The 22,500-nt window shown below is 40.6% G+C and overlaps 1 protein-coding gene and 1 long non-coding RNA gene across 2 annotated transcripts in view; one reads left to right on the forward strand and one right to left on the reverse strand.

Moving 5' to 3' along the window:
* LOC140349923 (ecto-NOX disulfide-thiol exchanger 2-like) overlaps positions 1-22,500 on the reverse strand; it is a 71,311-nt gene that overhangs the window by 19,466 nt on the left and 29,345 nt on the right. Inside the window, exon 3 of the mRNA XM_072436071.1 lies at positions 11,144-11,275. Coding sequence (XP_072292172.1) covers positions 11,144-11,275 — 132 coding nt within the window. The remainder of the gene's footprint in view (positions 1-11,143; positions 11,276-22,500) is intronic.
* The window catches only part of LOC140349939 (uncharacterized), a 29,180-nt gene continuing 15,072 nt past the window's right edge, over positions 8,393-22,500 (forward strand). The window contains exon 1 of the long non-coding RNA XR_011924850.1: positions 8,393-8,550. This is a non-coding gene — a long non-coding RNA (uncharacterized lncRNA). The remainder of the gene's footprint in view (positions 8,551-22,500) is intronic.

The following is a 22,500-nucleotide window of genomic DNA, read 5'->3' on the forward strand; positions in this document are numbered from 1 at the left end:
GTAACAATAGGGACATACTTAGCAGTTAAGATGATATGTTGATTTGAGGATATGCAAAGTTTGAATATAGACAATAGATAAATAGATAATTAGATAGATAATTTAGCATATATTGTTTATAATAAAAAAATGCATTTTTGTCACCATCTCCCACCTCTATGGAGAAGTTGCGCAAGTTTTTATTATTTTGTGTTTTGGTTTGCCGATCATTCAGACGCATAACTGAGTGTTGCCAGATTCTATTACTAAAGCCATTCTGCACAGTACCAAGGGCTCTTACTTCACTTGTGATTATATTGTAGAAAAATATTCAGTTGTAGTCATCTGGACTGTTAAAAATAAAATAATAATAATAATCTTTTTCTACAATGGAACATTTCTGGAAGAATGAGGGATTACACAGACTAGTGATTATACTGCGTTATTTAGCAAGTGTACGTGTGAAGATTCAAACAATGTTATTACAATTGATCAGAAATGGGCAAAAGTTGAAAGCTTGCAAAAAATGTAAAATATAGTCAAGGCATCAAGGAACCAGTCACCCATTCACACACATTCACACACCAGATGTACACAGACACTGGGGGCGATTATGGGTGTCTTGCCCAAGGACACAACGGCAGTATTCACATGAGGCAGCTGTGATCGCACTGCCAACCTGTGGGCCAGTGGATCTGACTAAGCGGGGAGTCGAACCACCGACCTTTGGATCAGAAGACGAGCACTCTACCACTGACAAACATCACCTACACAGGTTGTGCTTTTGCATGCCACATTTATCAGACGTTGGTTCAAACACCATCAATATGGACTGGCACTATCCCACTCCAGCCTCCAGCAGCCTCTTTACGCCAGCGTTAAAGGCGCAATGGACGATTTTTCGGCGATTTGAGAACACAGGTGGAAGTGCGCATGCGCACTCCCCGTGCGGACTGATACAACACACACGTGCGTTTGTTTATTAGTGCAACGGAGCGCATCGCATCGCTCGTCTCCCGTAGATTTCTGTCCACTTCTGCGTCAGCTCGAACTGTCTTTCTCCGTCTTCATTTTGCCCCGTACACTGAGGGAACTATATTATGATAGATCCATGCGCTTAGGCACGCGGAAATGTGGGGACGAACCGCACGAGGCTGCAGGTGAGCGGTAGGTGCGTTTTATGATTGATACGTGGCAGGACAAATTATTTATCCACGCCACGAGGAAATATGATAAAAAATTTGCTGATAAAAATCATCCATTCCACCTTTAAGGTGGCAAAGGTAGCAAAATAGCAGCCTGGAACCGTCCCCTGGAAAAGGCTGCCGTCCGCGGGTAAAATACGGTTCTCAGTTTGGGTTTTGTGTAAATGTAATAGTTATGACAAAACATTGTGGAGTTCTGTGTTTAGACAGATGTCAATGGCAGAGCTGTAGATTTCCATCTGTTTTTTTATTATGGTCCAAGGGAATCCCAGTGAAGCCTGGGAAATGGACGGGGAACGCTCCTGGAATAGATCCTGTGCTTGGGATGTGGACACCAGATGTTCAACTCTGATGGGCTTTCCAGCTTTAGTCCAAAGAAGATTGTGACACAATACTGATACGTCTAATGTACACTATTGTCAACTTGTCACAATATTTGAGCTTGAATTAATTAATATGGAGAGAAACCTGTAAGAAACACTGTGCTTCAACTCCAATATGGTGTCCGTGAACAGTCCTGCTGCTGATTGATCCATTGTTCTTTCACTGTCGGTACAATCCCTCATTCATCCAGGAGTACTCCATTGTAAAAAAAAAATCAATTGTATCATCTGGACTCTGTAAAAAAACAATACATTTCAACTCTCATCCAAGAGTCATTCTCAATCTGCGGATCAGGTCTGGGAACTCAGGTTTTATATCCTTCACTGTGTAAGCCCTGCCCACCGGGCGGGACCTCCTGATAAAGGGAGTTTTTGGTTTCACTTGAGCCTTCTCTTCTTTGTTTTCTAATGGTTTAGCAACATCCTATTGTAACCTGACTTTCACTCCCTCCTCACTGAGTACCTGATTAGCATCAGAATTCCCCGGGCGTCTCCCGCTCCAGGGTTTCAAGACACTATTCTATACAACCGGAAGGTTGAATCTCAAACCTCCATTTCGGTTTAAAGAAGGATTATCTTTTTTTTTTTTTTTAACAAAGATTGCCTCCTTAACTCCTCTTTCAAACCAACTCTTCTCCTGCTTAGAATCTTCACCTCACGATGAAGATGAAGATGCACAGCGCTCTGTGGTCCTGAATTAGCATGCTTTCTGTGCTTATAAAAAGCCTTATAAAGTGGCTGTTTAGTAGAACCTGCTGCAGTGAAATAAGACTTTCTTGACCAAACCTGACTCACGGGTCATAAGACAACCTGTGCATCGCTACAGTGGAACATATTTGTGTGTAAATATCTCATGTTACAATGTAACACTCACTCACTAAGCACAAGCTCAGGAGCAGATGATCCAGATGTGAAGACACAGACACAGGTAAATCAGCTCACACAGAGTGATCAAGGACAGAGGGGACAGTAGGGACAGCTGTGATGCGATTTATGTTTGTTAAACTTCAAAATGCTGTTTTATTACAATCTAACTCATATTCACTGAGAAATTAGTCAAACTAGTCCCGCTGCACGGCGGACTGTAGGTGCACTGCAAGAACCCTGGTTCAAAAGACGCATCACTACCGTGTTTATTTATGCGTACGTAACTATCTCATGTTACAATGTGGGCACCTGCGGTTTATTGACTGGTATGGCCCTGTATATGTAGTTTTATTTTCTTCATGAATTTCCTGTGTGCAGCTTTTATACAGGAGTGCTGTATAGTCTGAAACAGAGGCGACTTAGAAGGAAAAATTGGTACAGAATATTAAGACATTTTTCAATATCAAACAATATTGGTGGCACTGAGATTTCCATCCCTACTTTTGCCCTGATGTTGATCTACATTCTACTCGGGTTAACACTCGGTCCAGCAGGCTTTGTTTATCCATCGCTCAAACTAAATCCTCTTGGTCACAAGCAACCAATACTCATTTTACTTTCGGACACGGGTAAAACACACTGAATAAGCAGAGAACACAGAGGTGAGAGTCTGAGCTGTAGTTTCAAAACAGACAGATTATAGAGTCCATATCTAATCCACCTGGATCACTCCAAAGGCACAAGGTGTTCTGTGACAAGAGCAGCTGACAAGTCTGGGACCACTGTGTTCTTTCAATTCACATGCACTTGAAATGGAAAGAACCCTTGAAATGTTGCCTTCAGTCAGTCAAGTCTTGTAAAGTCTCTAAAGGTGCACTATGTAACTGTTCTACTTGCCCTTCTTGAAGGAGAGGTTATAGTTTATATTTTATTTTTGGTGCTTTTAATTTATTTTCATTTTTAAAACTAAAAAACATAAAACAACAAAAACAAACAAGACAAGACCAGTAAAGGAACAAATTAGGTACAGAAATGTATAAGAATTTAGGAAGGTGTGGCATCCCAAGAAAAAGAAAGTTAAGACATACAAAGTCCATTTTCCGTATGTCGGTTGTGATGTCGATCCATGTATTGTGTCCATGGCGGGGGTTTTGCAGCCCAAATACATAGTACTGAAACTGAGTGGGTGGTGGTGTCCAAAACAGTCTGTAATGCTTTGTTCCGTTTCTTCCATCTCTTCTCCGTCTTTTTTTGCTTGAGGTCCATTTGGCAGGTGGCAACCAACATTTAGGTGCATTTTCCACCACCTACTGTGCTGAAGTGTGGACCAGAGTATCTACGTTTTTACATTAACTTATTGTTCAAATCTGCTTTAACAGTTCTGTTTCCTTTATTTAAATAACATCTTAAAATTCCCTTCTGTACTTTGCAGTACATTATTTACACTAAATAATTCCTCTCTGCTCCTTTGAAATGTCCATTTAAAAATCTCCCCCCTTTACATTGTACCTACTGCGGTGCAAAATACCATGTTCCACCGTGTCTGGCTCTGCTCCACACTCACATGGGTCTGTTGGGTGTTTGCCCATTAGGAAAAAAGTCTTATTCAACTCAGTGTGTCATAACCTTAATCTTGTAATAGCCACCTGCTCTCTTCTACTCATTTCAAAGGTTTTCACCCTCCATACCTTCTTTTTAACCTGATATAGGTGTCTCCTCTTCTGCCTTTCATCCCAGCACTCTGATACAATTTGAGTTTTGATAATAGCGTTCACCTCTGATTTACTGAGGGCCATCTCCAAAACTGTCTCTTGCTTTAGAGATTGCTTAGCAAGGCCATCTCATTCTCAACAACCTCCTTGTGAGCAGCAATCCACAAACATAGAATGTGCAACTGAGCAAGTCGAAACAGGATTTGGTACAGTTCGAGTGTAGGTCTGGTCAGCTCTGCGGTGAAAAAGCATGACTAGAAGTTAGAATGGTAATGGAGGGCCTACTCCACGCTATACTCTTCTAACCACTGCAACATCTCTTGTCCATCCTCCACTCACCACTCACCGTCCACAAACATGGAAGTACACGTCATAATTTAGCAGATGAATCGACCAACCGACTGACTTGAGTGAGTTTTTCTGTATGACTGTTAACGATGCTGTATGACTGTTAGCGGTGCTGTATGACTGTATAACGGTGCTGTATGACTGTTAACGGTGCTGTATGACTGTTAGCGGTGCTGTATGACTGTTAGCGGTGCTGTATGACTGTATAACGGTGCTGTATGACTGTATAACGGTGCTGTATGACTGTATAACGGTGCTGTATGACTGTTAACGGTGCTGTATGACTGTATAACTGTGCTGTATGACTGTTAGCGGTGCTGTATGACTGTTAACGGTGCTGTATGACTGTATAACGGTGCTGTATGACTGTTTAACGGTGCTGTATGAGTGTTAACGGTGCTGTATGACTGTTAGCGGTGCTGTATGACTGTTAACGGTGCTGTATGACTGTATAACGGTGCTGTATGACTGTTAACGGTGCTGTATGACTGTTAGCGGTGCTGTATGACTGTTAACGGTGCTGTATGACCGTATAACGGTGCTGTATGACTGTTAATGGTGCTGTATGACTGTTAGCGGTGCTGTATGACTGTTAACGGTGCTGTATGACTGTATAACGGTGCTGTATGACTGTTTAACGGTGCTGTATGACTGTTTAACGGTGCTGTATGACTGTATAACGGTGCTGTATGACTGTTAGCGGTGCTGTATGACTGTTAGCGGTGCTGTATGACTGTATAACGGTGCTGTATGACTGTATAACGGTGCTGTATGACTGTATAACGGTGCTGTATGACTGTTAACGGTGCTGTATGACTATATAACTGTGCTGTATGACTGTTAGCGGTGCTGTATGACTGTTAACGGTGCTGTATGACTGTATAACGGTGCTGTATGACTGTTTAACGGTGCTGTATGAGTGTTAACGGTGCTGTATGACTGTTAGCGGTGCTGTATGACTGTTAACGGTGCTGTATGACTGTATAACGGTGCTGTATGACTGTTAACGGTGCTGTATGACTGTTAGCGGTGCTGTATGACTGTTAACGGTGCTGTATGACCGTATAACGGTGCTGTATGACTGTTAATGGTGCTGTATGACTGTTAGCGGTGCTGTATGACTGTTAACGGTGCTGTATGACTGTATAACGGTGCTGTATGACTGTTTAACGGTGCTGTATGACTGTTTAACGGTGCTGTATGACTGTATAACGGTGCTGTATGACTGTTAGCGGTGCTGTATGACTGTTAACGGTGCTGTATGACTGTTAACGGTGCTGTATGACTGTTAGCGGTGCTGTATGACTGTTAACGGTGCTGTATGACTGTTAACGGTGCTGTATGACTGTTAACGGTGCTGTATGACTGTCAACGGTGCTGTATGACTGTATAACGGTGCTGTATGACTGTTAGCGGTGCTGTATGACTGTATAACAGTGCTGTATGACTGTTAGCGGTGCTGTATGACTGTTAACGGTGCTGTATGACTGTATAACGGTGCTGTATGACTGTATAACGGTGCTGTATGACTGTTAACGGTGCTGTATGACTGTATAACGGTGCTGTATGACTGTTAACAGTGCTGTATGACTGTATAACGGTGCTGTATGACTGTTAACGGTGCTGTATGACTGTATAACGGTGCTGTATGACTGTATAACGGTGCTGTATGACTGTTAACGGTGCTGTATGACTGTTAGCGGTGCTGTATGACTGTTAGCGGTGCTGTATGACTGTATAACGGTGCTGTATGACTGTATAACGGTGCTGTATGACTGTTAACGGTGCTGTATGACTGTATAACGGTGCTGTATGACTGTTAACGGTGCTGTATGACTGTATAACGGTGCTGTATGACTGTTAGCGGTGCTGTATGACTGTATAACGGTGCTGTATGACTGTATAACGGTGCTGTATGACTGTTAACGGTGCTGTATGACTGTATAACGGTGCTGTATGACTGTTAACGGTGCTGTATGACTGTATAATGGTGAGCAGGCCGTTAGACCACTGTAACGGCCTGCTCACTGGTCTCTCCAAACGAGTTGTAAAACAGCTGCAGTACATCCAGAACGCTGCTGCTCGGGTCATGACTAGAACAAGGAAGTACCATCACATTATGATCACCATTATGATCAGTGGTGGCAGCTTCAGTGACAGACTGATCCACCCTCGCTGTGTGAAGGAGACGTTTCACAGGTCTTTCCTTCTGCTGCTGTCAGACTTTATAACAAACACTGTTTGTCCTGAACACGTATATACTGTGCAATACTGACATAATCATATGATATACAGTCATATTCATGTGCAATACTTTGACATAATGTCAATCATATTGGTGCAATATTCCCTGTCCATACAACTGCTGTAAATAAGAGTGTTACTTTTGTTAGTATTATTTTCTTTTTTACTTTTATTAAGAATATAAGATATTTTCTTTTTGTAAGAGCTCCTCTATTAAGAGTGCTTTTTTTTTTTTTTAAATGTTATCTGTTCTCTCACTTCTGTGCCTACTTTGCATTGTAACACTGGAATTTCCAAATAAAGGCTTATCTTATCACATTAGTCCTGTTCTCAGGTCTCTGCACTGCCCCCTGTGGCTCAGAGAAGAGACTTTAAAGCAGCTCTGCTTGTGTACAAGTCTCTCCATGGACTAGCACCAAAGTACATCTTGGACATGTTAGTGCCATCTGAACCATCTCGGACTCTGAGGACCTCAGGGACCGGCCTCCTGCTGGTGCCAGAGTCAGCACTAAACATGGACCAGCCTCCTGCTGGTGCCAGAGTCAGGACTAAACATGGACCGGCCTCCTGCTGGTGCCAGAGTCAGGACTAAACATGGACCGGCCTCCTGCTGGTGCCAGAGTCAGGACTAAACATGGACCGGCCTCCTGCTGGTGCCAGAGTCAGCACTAAACATGGACCAGCCTCCTGCTGGTGCCAGAGTCAGGACTAAACATGGACCGGCCTCCTGCTGGTGCCAGAGTCAGGACTAAACATGGACCGGCCTCCTGCTGGTGCCAGAGTCAGCACTAAACATGGACCAGCCTCCTGCTGGTGCCAGAGTCAGGACTAAACATGGACCGGCCTCCTGCTGGTGCCAGAGTCAGCACTAAACATGGACCAGCCTCCTGCTGGTGCCAGAGTCAGGACTAAACATGGACCGGCCTCCTGCTGGTGCCAGAGTCAGGACTAAACATGGACCGGCCTCTTGCTGGTGCCAGAGTCAGGACTAAACATGGACCGGCCTCCTGCTGGTGCCCAGAGTCAGGACTAAACATGGACCGGCCTCCTGTTGGTGCCAGAGTCAGGACTAAACATGGACCGGCCTCCTGCTGGTGCCAGAGTCAGGACTAAACATGGACCGGCCTCCTGCTGGTGCCCAGAGTCAGGACTAAACATGGACCGGCCTCCTGTTGGTGCCAGAGTCAGGACTAAACATGGACCGGCCTCCTGCTGGTGCCAGAGTCAGGACTAAACATGGACCGGCCTCCTGCTGGTGCCAGAGTCAGGACTAAACATGGACCGGCCTCCTGCTGGTGCCAGAGTCAGGACTAAACATGGACCGGCCTCCTGCTGGTGCCAGAGTCAGGACTAAACATGGACCGGCCTCCTGCTGGTGCCAGAGTCAGGACTAAACATGGACCGGCCTCCTGCTGGTGCCAGAGTCAGGACTAAACATGGACCAGCCTCCTACTGGTGCCAGAGTCAGGACTAAACATGGACCGGCCTCCTGCTGGTGCCAGAGTCAGGACTAAACATGGACCGGCCTCCTGCTGGTGCCAGAGTCAGCACTAAACATGGACCAGCCTCCTGCTGGTGCCAGAGTCAGGACTAAACATGGACCGGCCTCCTGCTGGTGCCAGAGTCAGGACTAAACATGGACCGGCCTCCTGCTGGTGCCAGAGTCAGGACTAAACATGGACCGGCCTCCTGCTGGTGCCAGAGTCAGGACTAAACATGGGGAATCTGTGTTTCAGTTTTATGCAGCTTAAATCTGGAACAGTCTTCCTGAAGATGTGAGACAGGTTCTACTCTGACAATGTTCAAAAAACAGTTTTTTTTAGTTGTGTTTGACTGAAAAGATTTTTCTTTGCACTTCTCTTTTTATTTCTTGAACTGTTTTGTGATTTATGTAATTTCTTTGTGATGTTAATGCATTTGTCCTGTTGTGTGAGGCACTTTGAATTGCCTTGTGTATAAAATGTGTTCTACAAATAAACTTGCCTTGTATATTATTCCGCTCTGCTTCTTGAGTGATGCTGAATGTGTGTCTTTATTTCAGTGTCAAACGCTGGGTGCAGAGCAAACTGAATAGTGTTCATTTTTCTGAAGTTTAATTTTCAGAGTAGTTGTGGTACACTTTGGAGTGGAACAGGTACACTTTCCGTACTTCATCAGTTGGAGTGGAGTCATTTGAGGGTTTACTGAACACTAGTGTATGTCTGACAGTTGAGTCACACAATCTGCATCATGGTCCTTGTAAGTGCACGTTGCATTGACGCACAATGCAGCCACACCTGCTTCTAGAACTTCAACGTTCCCTTTTTTGGTGGACTCTGAGCAATATTTTCACTTTACACACTGTTCGTTTGTCTTAAAAAGGTTAAATATGTGTAATTCATATACATATGTTTGTTTGTTTGTTAGCATATCTTTCCATTTCTGTAGTATCTGTTGAATCTGTTGGAGTCTTTGAAAAGGGCAAGTACATTTGAAATGTATTAACGCTTATCTGAAACTGAATAATTGATAAGATATCAGAAGAGAACAGCACTGCCTTTTGTTTGTTTATAGGGCTCTCATTGGCATTTTGCCTTAATATTCATCACGTTTGCTGGACACCAGTTGAAATATTTATCAACTGAGATCTGTTTTGCCAAGTGGCCCAGTCGCCCGACAAGCCTGGCAAGGGCTCTAACTGGACCCAACGGCTGTCACTAGCAGCAGCAGAAATACTTCAAGAGCAAGGAACTTAAAGAACTAAAAGGGTTCCTCCAAAAGTTAATCGATAATCGTGATTATTCATGTCACAATATAATCGTAAAAAATAATAATTGTGACAATTTTAGAAGCAAAATTAAGTATTTTTTGTTCAATATACAGCACCAAAAATAGACCTAAATGTAAAGATTTTTTTTATCAGGCTGTTTTTGTCAAATTTACCTATTTTGTCTTTTAGAAAGTTAACTTTTGCAAAGATGTTAGACCATGGGAATGAAGGAAAATGAAAGATTTCACTTTTGTTTGGTCACAGTCTAAATAATTGTGAATAATCGTTTAATTGTGATGTTTTTCCCCCCAATAATCGTAGCACTAAAATTGTATATCGTGACATCCTTACTAACGAATTCTGAGCTGAATACTCCAGTTTTTGATTCTGGGAAAACTTCATGTTATGCTTTATTATTATATTACATCATGAAAACTGAAATACTTTTTCCTGTTTATTCATTCGCATTTTTGACTGCTTTAAAAATACACAAATACCAGTATTTATTATCCCACATGTCAGGAGGTAGAACACAAACTCAACATTGAAAACACTGCCAAACCGTCACAACATCTCCAACAGGCAGCAGACCCTTAACTTACTTTTTAATTTATGGAAATGATTAAAGAACTGATGTAAAGTTAATTGTACTTAACTTTGGCAGAAGGTCTCAACATCTTACAAATTGCACATTAATGAGAGGAATCACTTATGTTGGTGCCTTAAGAATCAAATGCATTGAACAAATTCCCCAAACAGCCCAATACCTTTTTTGTCTGCACTGTGATAACCTTTGTTTTACCTCTACCACACATGTGCCTGTTCAAAGCCTCGAGGCCGGCTTTGTCCTTGTTAAATACAGCAGGTCTCCGACAGTTATATTTGCAAAGTTAATTCTGTCTTCTTTTTTTTTCTTTTTCAAATAAAACTGACAACGCCTGGGAATAAAATATGGTAAAAGACGTGTCACCACATAAGACGTAGGCGGACGCCCTTTCGCCGAAACATGTCAGGTAAATGAGCTATCACTTGTATACCACTGTCTATTAGAAGAAAAGTGAAAGGTATTAGGTCTCAGAGTGGTCCTGTCAGGTGATAATGGCATTATTCATGTGAGTCCCATTTGTGTGTGCTGTGCCAGAGTCAAAGCTGTGAGCTGGAGAACATATTCAAGTTATTACCTACACATGCGCTGTTCCTCTGACAACCGGAAAACAAAGTGTGTGCAAAGAGTGCAGTCAAGCAATGCATCTGCAAACCACCAACTACAAAACATGTCCTGGATCAGCGTTTCTCAAAGTGTGGACTGAGTCTGCTGTTTGCAGTTTTAGTATGTTTTATTTAAATACTGTCTGTAAACGTTTTTATGCTTCTTTATGGTTATTTATTAATTAAAACAACCATTATTTTCATCTTAGAACTGGTATAGTCTAATTTTGGATCTAGTTTAGCCTTTTAAATCTGGTGGTACTCGGAAAGCAAAATATTTACTTGGTGTGAAAAGTATCTAGATAATGACAAATGTACTCTTTAGCCTAAGTGGGTCTCCAGTATACTGTACAGGTGCAGGCTTAATCAAATAATAACCAAAAAATGACTCAAACAATTAAAACAAAACTGATTGAGATGCTTCATCATTTGTGTTCAGAGCAGTACCTGGCACTAGTGTCTGAGCGCTCAGTCCCAGTGGAGACATCCCCAGGTTCATGGCTGTGGCCCAGACGTTGGGGTCTGACATGGGCATCGGCATCGAGTTGGAGTCCATGGTCATTTTGTGGATCACATCTGCTGAGAGACAGAAAAGAAACAGTTTTCATTCAAATACATTGTCTTTTTAACTCTTTTTTTGTGTGTCTCTTGCCTTTAGGGACCTGCTTTTTTATCAGTGCTAGCCCTTCTTCCCTTCTACATGGTGCAAGAAAGATGCAGATTCGACTCCTTCTAAAATCAACCAATGAAGATAGTCCTGACCAAAAATGTATTCTGCTGGACAAATTCTCACGCGCCCAACTGACAACTGCACACTTTTTTGCTTAACTTTAGACCTTCAGATCTGTGTAATAAAAAAAGTCACCATCACGTCATCCATATTACTCCCTTACTCTTTATGCCTTCTCACAGCTCTAATTCTCTGTGCTTTCCCTCAGAACTGCTGTGGCTGCTGTCTGAGCCGACTGCCTCTGCTCTTCCTGATGCCAAACACCACAGCAGTGCTAATAATAAGAGGTTCAGCTCCATGCACACAGCTCACAGTCTGAAGAACCCCCTGTGTCTGCACAACAAGCTTCTTCGCTCCTTTCAGGCGCTGATGTGATAATGCTGTTACTTGGCTCTTGAGGTGGCTAATTCCAAAGCAGTCTGTTGTCGTGGACACGCAGGCCCTGGTGATGAAGCTGCTTGTGTCAGTGTGTGGCTTGTCAACTAACACAACACTATTAACCAAGGCCATTTAGTATTGCAGTGGTCATAGAGTTGGACATCATTTAGCATAATTGTTTAAACTGTTCTTCTCTGCACAGCGGTTCAGCTTTTTCACATTTACTTTCACAAAACTGAAAACCGATCCATGTTGATTTATCCTTTAAATATGTAACATGATTGGGTACGTATAAGTTGCAAATATTTAAGACATTCTAAGCCAGGAACTGTCAGTTATTAGTCTTATTACACACATTGATTGGCCCAACCCTGACCCAATAGCCTGGAGCATTGGGTCCAAATAGTCTGCAATCAGATACTAGTATCTGTGCATCCCTAATTTGGACAGTTATTTCTCTTACATAAGGTGTATTCATTAACTAAGAATGATTACTGGAATTCAGTTTTACAAATACTCATTTAAGTCAATGAAATCTACAATTCTTGACAGACAATCTTACACCAATATGGCCGCCTTTCCACTTTTCATCCTTGATGATTTGAGCAAGTTTAAGCGATCTGTTTTAAAGCAGTTATACATGTAGGCTTAAAAAAATACATTGTTGAGCCTCAAAGGCTGACCAATGACTGACAAGAAGCAATTGATTTTCTGAACTGCTGAGAAGACATTGTGTCGGCTGTAGTAGCGTTGTTTAGCTCAAACTCTCTTCAGATGAAACACGCCAGCAACACTAGGATGGATAATGAGCAGCCTTGGGCACAGAACAGGAGAGTCCATCTTCAGCAGGGAAACAACAGCTTTGATCTGAATAATACTTTATTCTTTAGTCAGGAGCCTGTTCAATTCAATGAGAACAGATGTGCAGTGTAATTAAGACTCAAATCTTTCTGGGCTTTTATATGGTAACCAAGAAGACACCCAAATGCTTTTCAAAATGTACTGTATTTATAAAGGTCACAATAAAATTGGTATGCTCAAAATTACAGTTAACATAAACATTTTTAATACATATAATATGTAATTCTTCAGGTTTATAGAAATGTGTATTTGTAAATAATGAATAGCATATTGCGAGGCTATTTAATTGGCGGCCCACGGACCAAATACAGTCCACTAAGCAATATGGCCCGGGCCACATTTCAATCAGTGCGTTTACATGATTACAAAAAAAAAGTTTTTTTTATAACATTCGGTGTTGACGTCTTGACAAAACTCTGTCCTTGTCCAAGTTTACGTGCAGACGAGAAAGTCGAATTCCTGACAAGAATGTGTCGTCCTCCTAACACTAGGTGGCAATATGCGTTGTTTCAGTGGACTAATACAACCCCCATTCCGATTGACCTTTTGCGTCACATATAAACAACTATCATGCGCATTTTCGAACAACGACAAGATGGATAGTCGTACAGCTTTGTTCATCTCGTATGTAATGTCCGCGTTAGTTATTGTGCAGATAAAGTGCACGCTAACCCTGGTAACAGCTCTTGTAAGCGACCGGTTTCCTTGTATGGTTTTGTTCCGGGGTCATACGTCAGCGTGGGTCGTGGAGCATGCGCACAAGCCTTGTCTAGTTTCAGTGCGATTACACAACCGCATAATCTGTCTCAGTCGGAGCATTTGAATGCCGATTTCTATCGGAGTAAGGTGTTTACATGCACACAAAGATGTCTGATTGTCTCGGATTAAAGCTACTATTGTTTTTTTTGTTTGCATGTAAACGTACTGACTGAAGTCTGGCAAACACATCTCTCATTTGGATACAATCTGTGCTTACGACAGGGAAGGAGCTAATCAAAACCTACAACAGCACAGATCTGAGATTTAAGGTCTGAATAACAAAAGGAATATATATTTTCTACCAGGTTGTAAAAGATAATTAAATGAAAAGCTTTGAAATGTTGAAAAAAATTCCTAAACTTTTAAAGATATTTAGAAATCACTAGTTAGTATAACCGTATATATAAACCATTATAACCCTCTGACTGAAATATTTATTAAGGCTTATTAATCAGAACTTTCAAGGGGAATAATATCTAAATTAAAGTATTAATAATTTTGACAGCCACTCTACAAATTATGTGGGGGGAAAACAGATGAAGAATGAGAAAATATATGTACATCCCAGTGGAAACATCAAATTCTTGGAGGGAATTTTGTTGGAAAACACCAGGTCAAAGTGCTCACTATTCACAAGGAAAATGTGACTGTTGGAGAAACTGTGGCAGCAGGAGGCAAACCATTATCCAGTGTTCTGGGACTGTCCTGTTAATCAAATGTATTGGACTCAGATAAATACAGTGCCACAAACTGTTTTTGACATTATCATCCTACCTCCTTTTCTGAACTATATACTTAGACACATTAAATGGATACCTTTTGGTGCAAAGTTGACCTGGTAATAACTATAATTACTGGGTCTATCCAAACAAAACAAAGTTCAACGTCTTTTTATGTCAGCAGGAATAAATACAGATAAATTAGAAAGTGGCAATTATTCAATGCCAAAGATGTGATTGTTGTCAACTGAAAGGACTTTAAGCCAGAGTTTAGTACCTAAAGTAGTTAAAAAAACACTCTGGATAAATATGTTAACAAAGTAAAATAATTCATTTATATGTTTACAGTTAAATAACACAAGAGCAATATTGAAGAAATTATTTCATTTCCAACTCCCTATGCACAGAATAGTCAGTTATTTTTTTCTTTAAAGAAAGAAGATGGAAAAACACTAATTTCCCAAACCACCACCTTGCATTAAAGTGTCAATAGGTAATAATTGTTCTCTTAATTGTTCTCTAGCCAGCTGAGGTGGCTCGGGCATCTGTCCCGGGTGCCTCCTGGGCGCCTCCCTGGGAAGGTGTTTCGGGCATGTCCCACCGGGAAGAGGCCCCGGGGAAGACCCAGGACACGCTGGAGGGACTATGTCTCCTCCGGAGTTGGAGGAAGTGTCCGGGGAGGAGGAAGTCTGGGAGTCCCTGCTTAGACTGCTGCCCCCGCGACCCGGCCCCGGATAAAGCGGTAGAAGATGGATGGATGGATGTTCTCTTACTAAAAACAGCAAGGTCCTGGGTTCAATTTAGAAGGCAGTTTGGTTAAAGTTCAGGCTTTAACCAAACACAAGGAGGCAGTGACTTTGACTCACAAAGCTACAGTGCAGCTGCACACTTGGAATTCAGGGTATTCCCCAGTCTAACGGCTGCTGGACAGAGGAGGCCTGAGAAGAAGGGCTTCGCCCTCAGTTCACACATACAATATTAAACACCCTTCCATTAGATAGCTCTGGGGAAAGCGGGGCTGTAATACTGTAGATTCCAGTGGGTTGGCCATCAGAGAGAGAGAGAGACACGTAGTTAACAAATATCTGAGTCTTGAAGAAAATCCAAATCCAAAATGTTAATAAACTGGACTGAATCATTATCATAACTTCTGATGATGGTTTTGCCAGCAACATTATTTACATCTGATGTGAAGAATTGCTAGAAGCACTCTGAAATAAAGCCCTGGCACACAGATACAGTAAGCTGCTGGAACAGAGATGTTCTGTTGTATGTGGGTCATCAGTAATGGTGAGGAGCATGTATTGAGTTACATACAACAATTATTGATGGTTTACAACAAGAATGTTGCAAATAGCCACAAGTAATGTGGAGATTTACATTGCAGCAATACTATTATTATGAACTTCAACCATTGTAACCAAACTGAAGCAAACAGTAACTAGAAAATCTGCAACGGCTGAAGCCATTGCTGGAGTGTCTGCGTCTCTCCCCCCATCCCCCCCTCTCTCTCTCTCTCTGTCGCTCGATTGGCTCCGTCACAAAATTCTAAAGAATAAAGCCTAAAGAATAAAGTCTAAAGAATTCCGCAGACACTCAATGCCCAAATTAATTTAAATGGGGAAAACTGATACTTTTGAAAATTCGACAATTCTGCAAAAAGTACAAGTTGTTCAAATGTCAAAAGTAATAGCACACGTACTACTGCGAAAGCGATCATAATGAGGTATAACATGTTAAAATCGGTTGAAGCGGAAATCCACTTCTTTCTATTGTGAGATGTAGCAATTTTGAGGTGGAGCTGTCAGCGCGGTCCGGCAGCTTTGTAGTGATGACGTTTCCATAGTTAACGGAAAAGTTTAACTTATTTAAGAACAATAGTGCAATTTAGATAAAATAAAATAATAATCTACTATATACCAGATAAAATCATAATATGACTTATTTAAAGCAACAGTTTGTAACTTTGTGGAGTTGACGTGTCAACTACATGTAGACATAGAAATACAATATTTTAAAATAATCCATCCATCTATCTTCTTCTGCTTATCCGGGGCAGGGGCGTGTTTGAAACCATAATAACCATATTTTCTGGCTAAAAAGTGACATATTGGGGCTTTAAGTAAAACATCTGGATTGTGGCCTGTCTATCAGCCTGGCCCTCACTGTGGTATTAGATGATATGTGTATTATATGTGTATTATATGTCAGAGCCTTGGTTTCACACACAGTTTAAACTCCTGTGGTTGGTAGAGTAAGTTGTGTTTGATGCTTGCCTTGGAGCCTCAGATAGACTCTTATCTGTTGAGGACCGTTACAAACAGAATCTTATCAGTGTTACAATTAGAACCAGAGTGTGTATGTGAGCCAATGTCACCAGCTCAGTGAACCTGACAGGCTTTTATCTGGACACACCTCTTCATCCAGACTGCTTTCTCTGAAAATGAGAAATGCCATGAGGGCTGAACCAGATAATAAAAGGGCATATAGAGACTTAATGTACATTGCTACAAAATTGGAAGAATCAATATTTATCCCTGAAGGCATAAAAACAATGTTGAACAATAAACAACAGAATGTGGAATCAAGAAATGCATCAATACAAAGATAAAAACATTATCTTACAAAGCTCCTCGATTATAAATTACATTATTGAGCAACTCTTTTGGGAGAATTCCACTGTTTTGCTCTCCTCTAGTAGCTTGAGAGTGACAGACATATTTGTCCCATGTGAGCACCAGTGGCATCATGGATCATGGAGTAGTGCGGTCAAGCAATAAGAGCACATTCAAGTGCGGTCAGTCTTCAGAGAATCCTCCTCTGGAGACTTCAAAATCCTCCTTTGTCACGGAATTCAAGGTGAAGGTTTTATAATGAAATAAACAAATGGTAATGTAGCAATTGCTGTTTTGACAATTACAATATTGGGTTTATTCTTGAGAATATAAACTATTCAATAAAAGTAGCCAAAGAGCTAAAGAAACAGCAATGAAAACATTAAGTGATATTGCTGCACTTTTTGGGTTGCAGTATTTTTAAATGAATTTATTTCAAGGCAAGGTAAGTTTATTTGTAGAGCACAATTTCATTATTTTCTTAGCTCATTAGTATAATTTATTACAATTTATTCTTTAATTTCCTCATGCTGGATCACTGTGTCAAATCTTGTCTCAAGTTATTCAATCATTTGGCAACACTTATTGATACAGAAGCTTTTCATTGTCGTCTGAAATGTAGATAAAATATTGAATATTGTGCTGCCCATGATTGTTTTTATATATATTTGGTTAAGAATTGTGTAGTACTCTAAACATAATTTGGCTTTTGACCATGTCCCTGAACTGTAATCATTATGGCTTTCTTCTGTAACTGGATCATCTGCAAAATTCAACTTTGATAACATCTCGCATATTTTCTCATATTTCCGATGCCTTAATATAGTTTAATTAGGATCACAATAATATCTAAAAACAGCTCACTTCACAACTGTGGGGTTAAATGTTGACAACGTTTTCTAAATGTCAAATTTAACAGTATTTTATGATCATAAATGTATGTTTTTTTCCCTAGTTCCTCCTTGTGTGGCGGGCTGTGTCAGAGAATATACAACTTACTGTACTTCCCGGTGGCTTTGATAAATGGCTTGAACACTGCTAAGGTCAAAGCCATTACAACAAAGTGTGGAATTTATCAACTGCAATCATCTGATGGTTATTTCAGATAAAACCCATTAACCTTCCTTATACAATTCAAACACCACAGGGCAAGTCAAAGAAAGGACAATTATAACAAACTGTGCAACAATAATACAAGCTCACAGACGGCGATTCACTCTGAAGGCCAAATCATACTTGTTTCATACACGTCGACCTGTAAGGACAAAATTACGTCCTTTTGTTCTCACAGCCTTTGTTCGGCGGGGCTGTCGTCAACTCGGCTCTGATTGGACTGAACAATGTCAACCAGCTGCAGCATGGAAACTGTTGTTGGGGATCACGCCAGAGCCGAGACAGAGGTGCGTCTTATGAAGTGTGAATTAAATGTCATATGTAGAAGTAGCAAATGTATCAAAATAATGCAAGGAAAGGTTCAGTTGTAGTCATCCGGAGAGTCATTTTCAATATGCGGATTTTGGATGAAAGTCAAAAGGTCTTGTTTTTTCAAAATAGTGTCCAGATTTCTACGACTGAATCTTTTTCTACGATGGAACACTCCTGGATGAAAGAGGGACCAAGTCGAATGGAAATAAAGTCTTCAAAGGTTGTCAGCTGGACAATGTTATTTTGTAAACATGACATCTACCATCCATTCAATTGAATTGGATTTCCCTCACCTCCTCGTAGCGCATTCCTCTGGGCTTCCGTAGCGCAGCCTTGTAAACAGGAAGTTAAACAGCATGACATTGACAGAATGAGAACTAACGTAACGTGCCATTGTCACTGAAACATTTCGTTTTGGGGGAAATGGCTCGGCGGCTCCTCCAATGACGTCACGTGGAGGTAGGAAATGGAGATCGAGTTTATGCGCAACGTTGAATCTTGTTTCAACGTTATCAGTTACTTGAGAAAAGAAAATGTTGAAAAGAGGAATCTTCCTCAAAGAAATCTGAGGCCAGCCAATTTAATTTGAGAGAACCAAAAGAAGCCTGCATTTTATTTATTTTTTGCAGACCAAAAATACATCCATTCATCCAATTTAATGGTCTAATGTGAGTAGAAATCAAAATGTGTTAATGATATGAAAGAAGAAAGAGGCTCTTTTTTGGATTACATGTATGTAAAATACTCAAGACTATTGGACCATTTGAAAGGGCACCACTCGGGTGTTATTCGTGTCAGAAGTATGTTCATGTTGTAACAATGTGCAGAGGAAAGCAAAGATGTGCAAGATGTGGAAACTGTGATAGTGACTTTGAGAAGTGTATGCAAATCATTGAGCTCAAACTAAAATGCGTTCATTGTAATGGCGATCACTACGACGGGTCTGCGAGCCGTCCCAGAGGAAAGTGGAGGGGAAACTGAGAGCCGTCCCAGAGGAAAGTGGAGGGGAAACTGAGAGCCGTCCCAGAGGAAAGTGGAGGGGAAACTGAGAGCCGTCCCAGAGGAAAGTGGAGGGGAAACTGAGAGCCGTCCCAGAGGAAAGTGGAGGGGAAACTGAGAGCCATCCCAGAGGAAAGTGGAGGGGAAACTGCCCAAAATGAAGATGGAAAGTAAATTGTCATATGCCGAGGCTGTAAAGAAAGTTGTGGAGGATATCACAGGGGAGTATTGAGAAGGTGTAGCACATTCCACTGAATAGGAAACCGTGTTCCAAGATGGACTGGGAAGCACTAATCTGTTTGTAATTGTTAAGTATAAAAGAACTCCAGTCCACATTCTAATACAGTAGATGAGGGAAATGCACCTATTTACTGAGTGCCACTCACTATATAACAAAATGAAGAAAGAAAGCGCATCGTCACTGCATTTTCTCCAGGCCCCGGTCCACAGGGGTGCAAACGGGTGCACCCTGATTTCAGCTGCGTTGAAGAATGAGCACTTAATGGACGTGTATCATGATGGCATGATGTCCTCCCTTCTCTCTCATCCCCATTTTAAACCAAACTACGGGCATAAAAAATACTTAAAAAAAAAAAAAAGACAGGCAGGACTGTGGGCAGTTTGGGTTATTATTCACATCAATCATTTGTGAGTGCGTTCATGGTGTTGTATGGCCGCGCCCTCACACAGGTCGTGTGAGGACAGAGTGGGCAAGAGGCAGTTTATCTGTTCTGCTCTGTGCTCAGGCCAAATGTGCATCAGTAACATGCACATGCTGGAGGGACAGAGATGTGGTAAAGCACAGGGAAACACTGCTATCATTGGGGTCATAAAGGGTTTTGAATACCTGAGGAAGTCTTATTCAAATTATGCAGGTTCTCTGGCCAAAACAATATTTGAGTACATTTTCAAGACAGAGAAGTTCAAATGGACTAAACTCTCATCTTATTGACTGTATAAATAATTCATTAGGTAAACCAATCTATGTGAAGCAGCGTTTATTCCTGGATCATTCAGCGAAGTCTTACACAAATCTGACAGTTGCTAGGAGGGATTAGAGGGAAATGAAATTAAACAAATCCTTCCAAAAGCGTTTGAATCTGCTGAGCTCAACATTTTTCTTTCAGGCAACTCTAGGCAAATCATTACGCAAAGAGAACAGGTTTGGGAATATTATAATTATTTCAAGATGTACTGTAAGCAATCCGGCTCTTGTGTTCCTTGTTTGTGTTTGACATTCAGAGATGCATCTTTTCACGGATTCGAGTTTAAATCCGACAAACGTGGCAAAGAAAACATGTTGTGTCTCAATCCAGCTCTAACCCGCTTATGTATTCATATTGGACCAATGAAATGTATGCAATTACTGAAGGTTTGCCATTTCATCCCCTTAGAATGATAAGGATATATGACATTTTTTACTAAAATTTTGAAATTCGTATATTCTTTTTCCTGGGTAACCTCTCAACTTCAAAATGGGGATTTTATGTGCAAATGAGTATACATTTCTGATATTCACTGATATTCATACATTTTCAAGCTCTTTTTCCGTACTAAGTAATATATTTGAGTCCTCATACTATTTTTATACCACAATTATCTTTAGGTCTTTTTAGGTGAAGGTTTTTAGACATTTTCAACAAGACATAATAGTTCTTTCTTTTTTTAGATTTTCTGGCCAATTGGTTTTATTAGCGGAGAGGACAGTGTGAAATGGGGGATGAGAGAAGGGAGGACATGCAGTAAATTGTCAGAGTCAGGAATCGAACTCACAACACTGCGGGCGGCTGCACGATGATCATAATCATTCTTTTTTTATGTCACCATGTGGTTTTATACTAGTTCTGAGAAAGTAGAAAAAGCTTCAGTTGTAGTCATCTGAACTCAGTTAGAAAAAATATTCTGAGAAAGATCGTTCTGTTGAAATGTTAAAGTTTGTACTGTTAATGTGTATATTTTTAGTATCAATACTTGCTTGAATTAGTGTTTCATTTTGAGACTTGTTATAGTATTGATTAGTATCTGATTTTCGAGTGACTAGTAATTTATCGTTACAACTTTCTGGCTCTAATTGCTGATAAAAGCTATTTTGCAAATAAAAAACGACAGCCACCCCTTTACTTTGAACAGTTACTCTAGTCAAGTAAGTCACTCACAAGTTGCCTTTCCTGTAACGCACATTTTAATTTACTTTCACTATTTCTTTCCTTCCTGCTGCTGTCAGACTGTATAACAAACACTGCTAGCCCTGAACACGTGCAATACTGACTGACTTAACCATGTGCAATACCGTCCTATTCATGTGCAATTACTGTTGTACTCACAAGCAATTAAGGCCATATTCATGTGCATATAACTGATGTAAATAAGAGTGTTTACTTACCATTAGTATTAGTATTATTTACTCTTATGCTAGCTATTTTTACATTACTTTATTTTATTATTATTTTATTTTATCTTATTTTTATTTTATTTTTATCTTATTTTATTTTTTAAACTTTTTTCCTCCATTCCCTATTAAAATATGAGAGGAGTTTGTTTATAAGAGTTCTTCTTCTAGAGTTTTTTTTTTTTTTTCAAACTTCCTATGAGTCATCTGTCCTTTCCCCCTGTATCTACTGCGTTGTAACACCGACATTTCCCCAATTTCCACAATAAAGGATTATCTTATCTTATCTTAAACGCAGTAGAACAAAACAACAAAGCACATTCTAGTCCGCAGCGGAGCGGCCATGTTGGTGTCATCGCTTATCAAAATGACTTACACATGTCTAAAAAACTTAACACCCAAACTGCTTTTTACATAGTCCAGGATTTACACGCACTTTCACTTTTCAAATAAATACATAAACGGCATCATCAATCATGCGACTAGTATAACTGTATTACATTTATTCTGCAGCGTAAACATCCCGTCAGCACAAACTAAAATGGATGTGGTTTAAATAAATGCTGTCAATATTCTTGACTTTTGACAAATGAGTAAATGTACCGGTACAGTGTGTTTTTGAGGACACGGGGTTTTAGAATGCAGTGATTTGTTTGTTATATATATAAAACATCGTTCTTATTTGCACCCTGTATGACAATAACACCAACCTTTTTCTGAAGAATCAATAGTGATATATTCAGCAGCACTTGGAGCTCAGACTAAAGGTTAATGCACAAGAGACTTCATCAGCGCAGCAGCAAAGATACAGCTTTGTTTGGAGCAGTTTTTGGTCAGGCCTGTCATAATAACTAATTCTACAATATACATCGATACAGAAAATATTACGATCGATGATAAGATTGAAGAGCACTTTACCCACTGACATA

This window comes from Eucyclogobius newberryi, unplaced genomic scaffold (assembly GCF_026437365.1).
Source record: "Eucyclogobius newberryi isolate DKJ021-1_F unplaced genomic scaffold, fEucNew1.0.hap1 SCAF_11, whole genome shotgun sequence".
Lineage (NCBI taxonomy): Eukaryota > Metazoa > Chordata > Actinopteri > Gobiiformes > Gobiidae > Eucyclogobius > Eucyclogobius newberryi.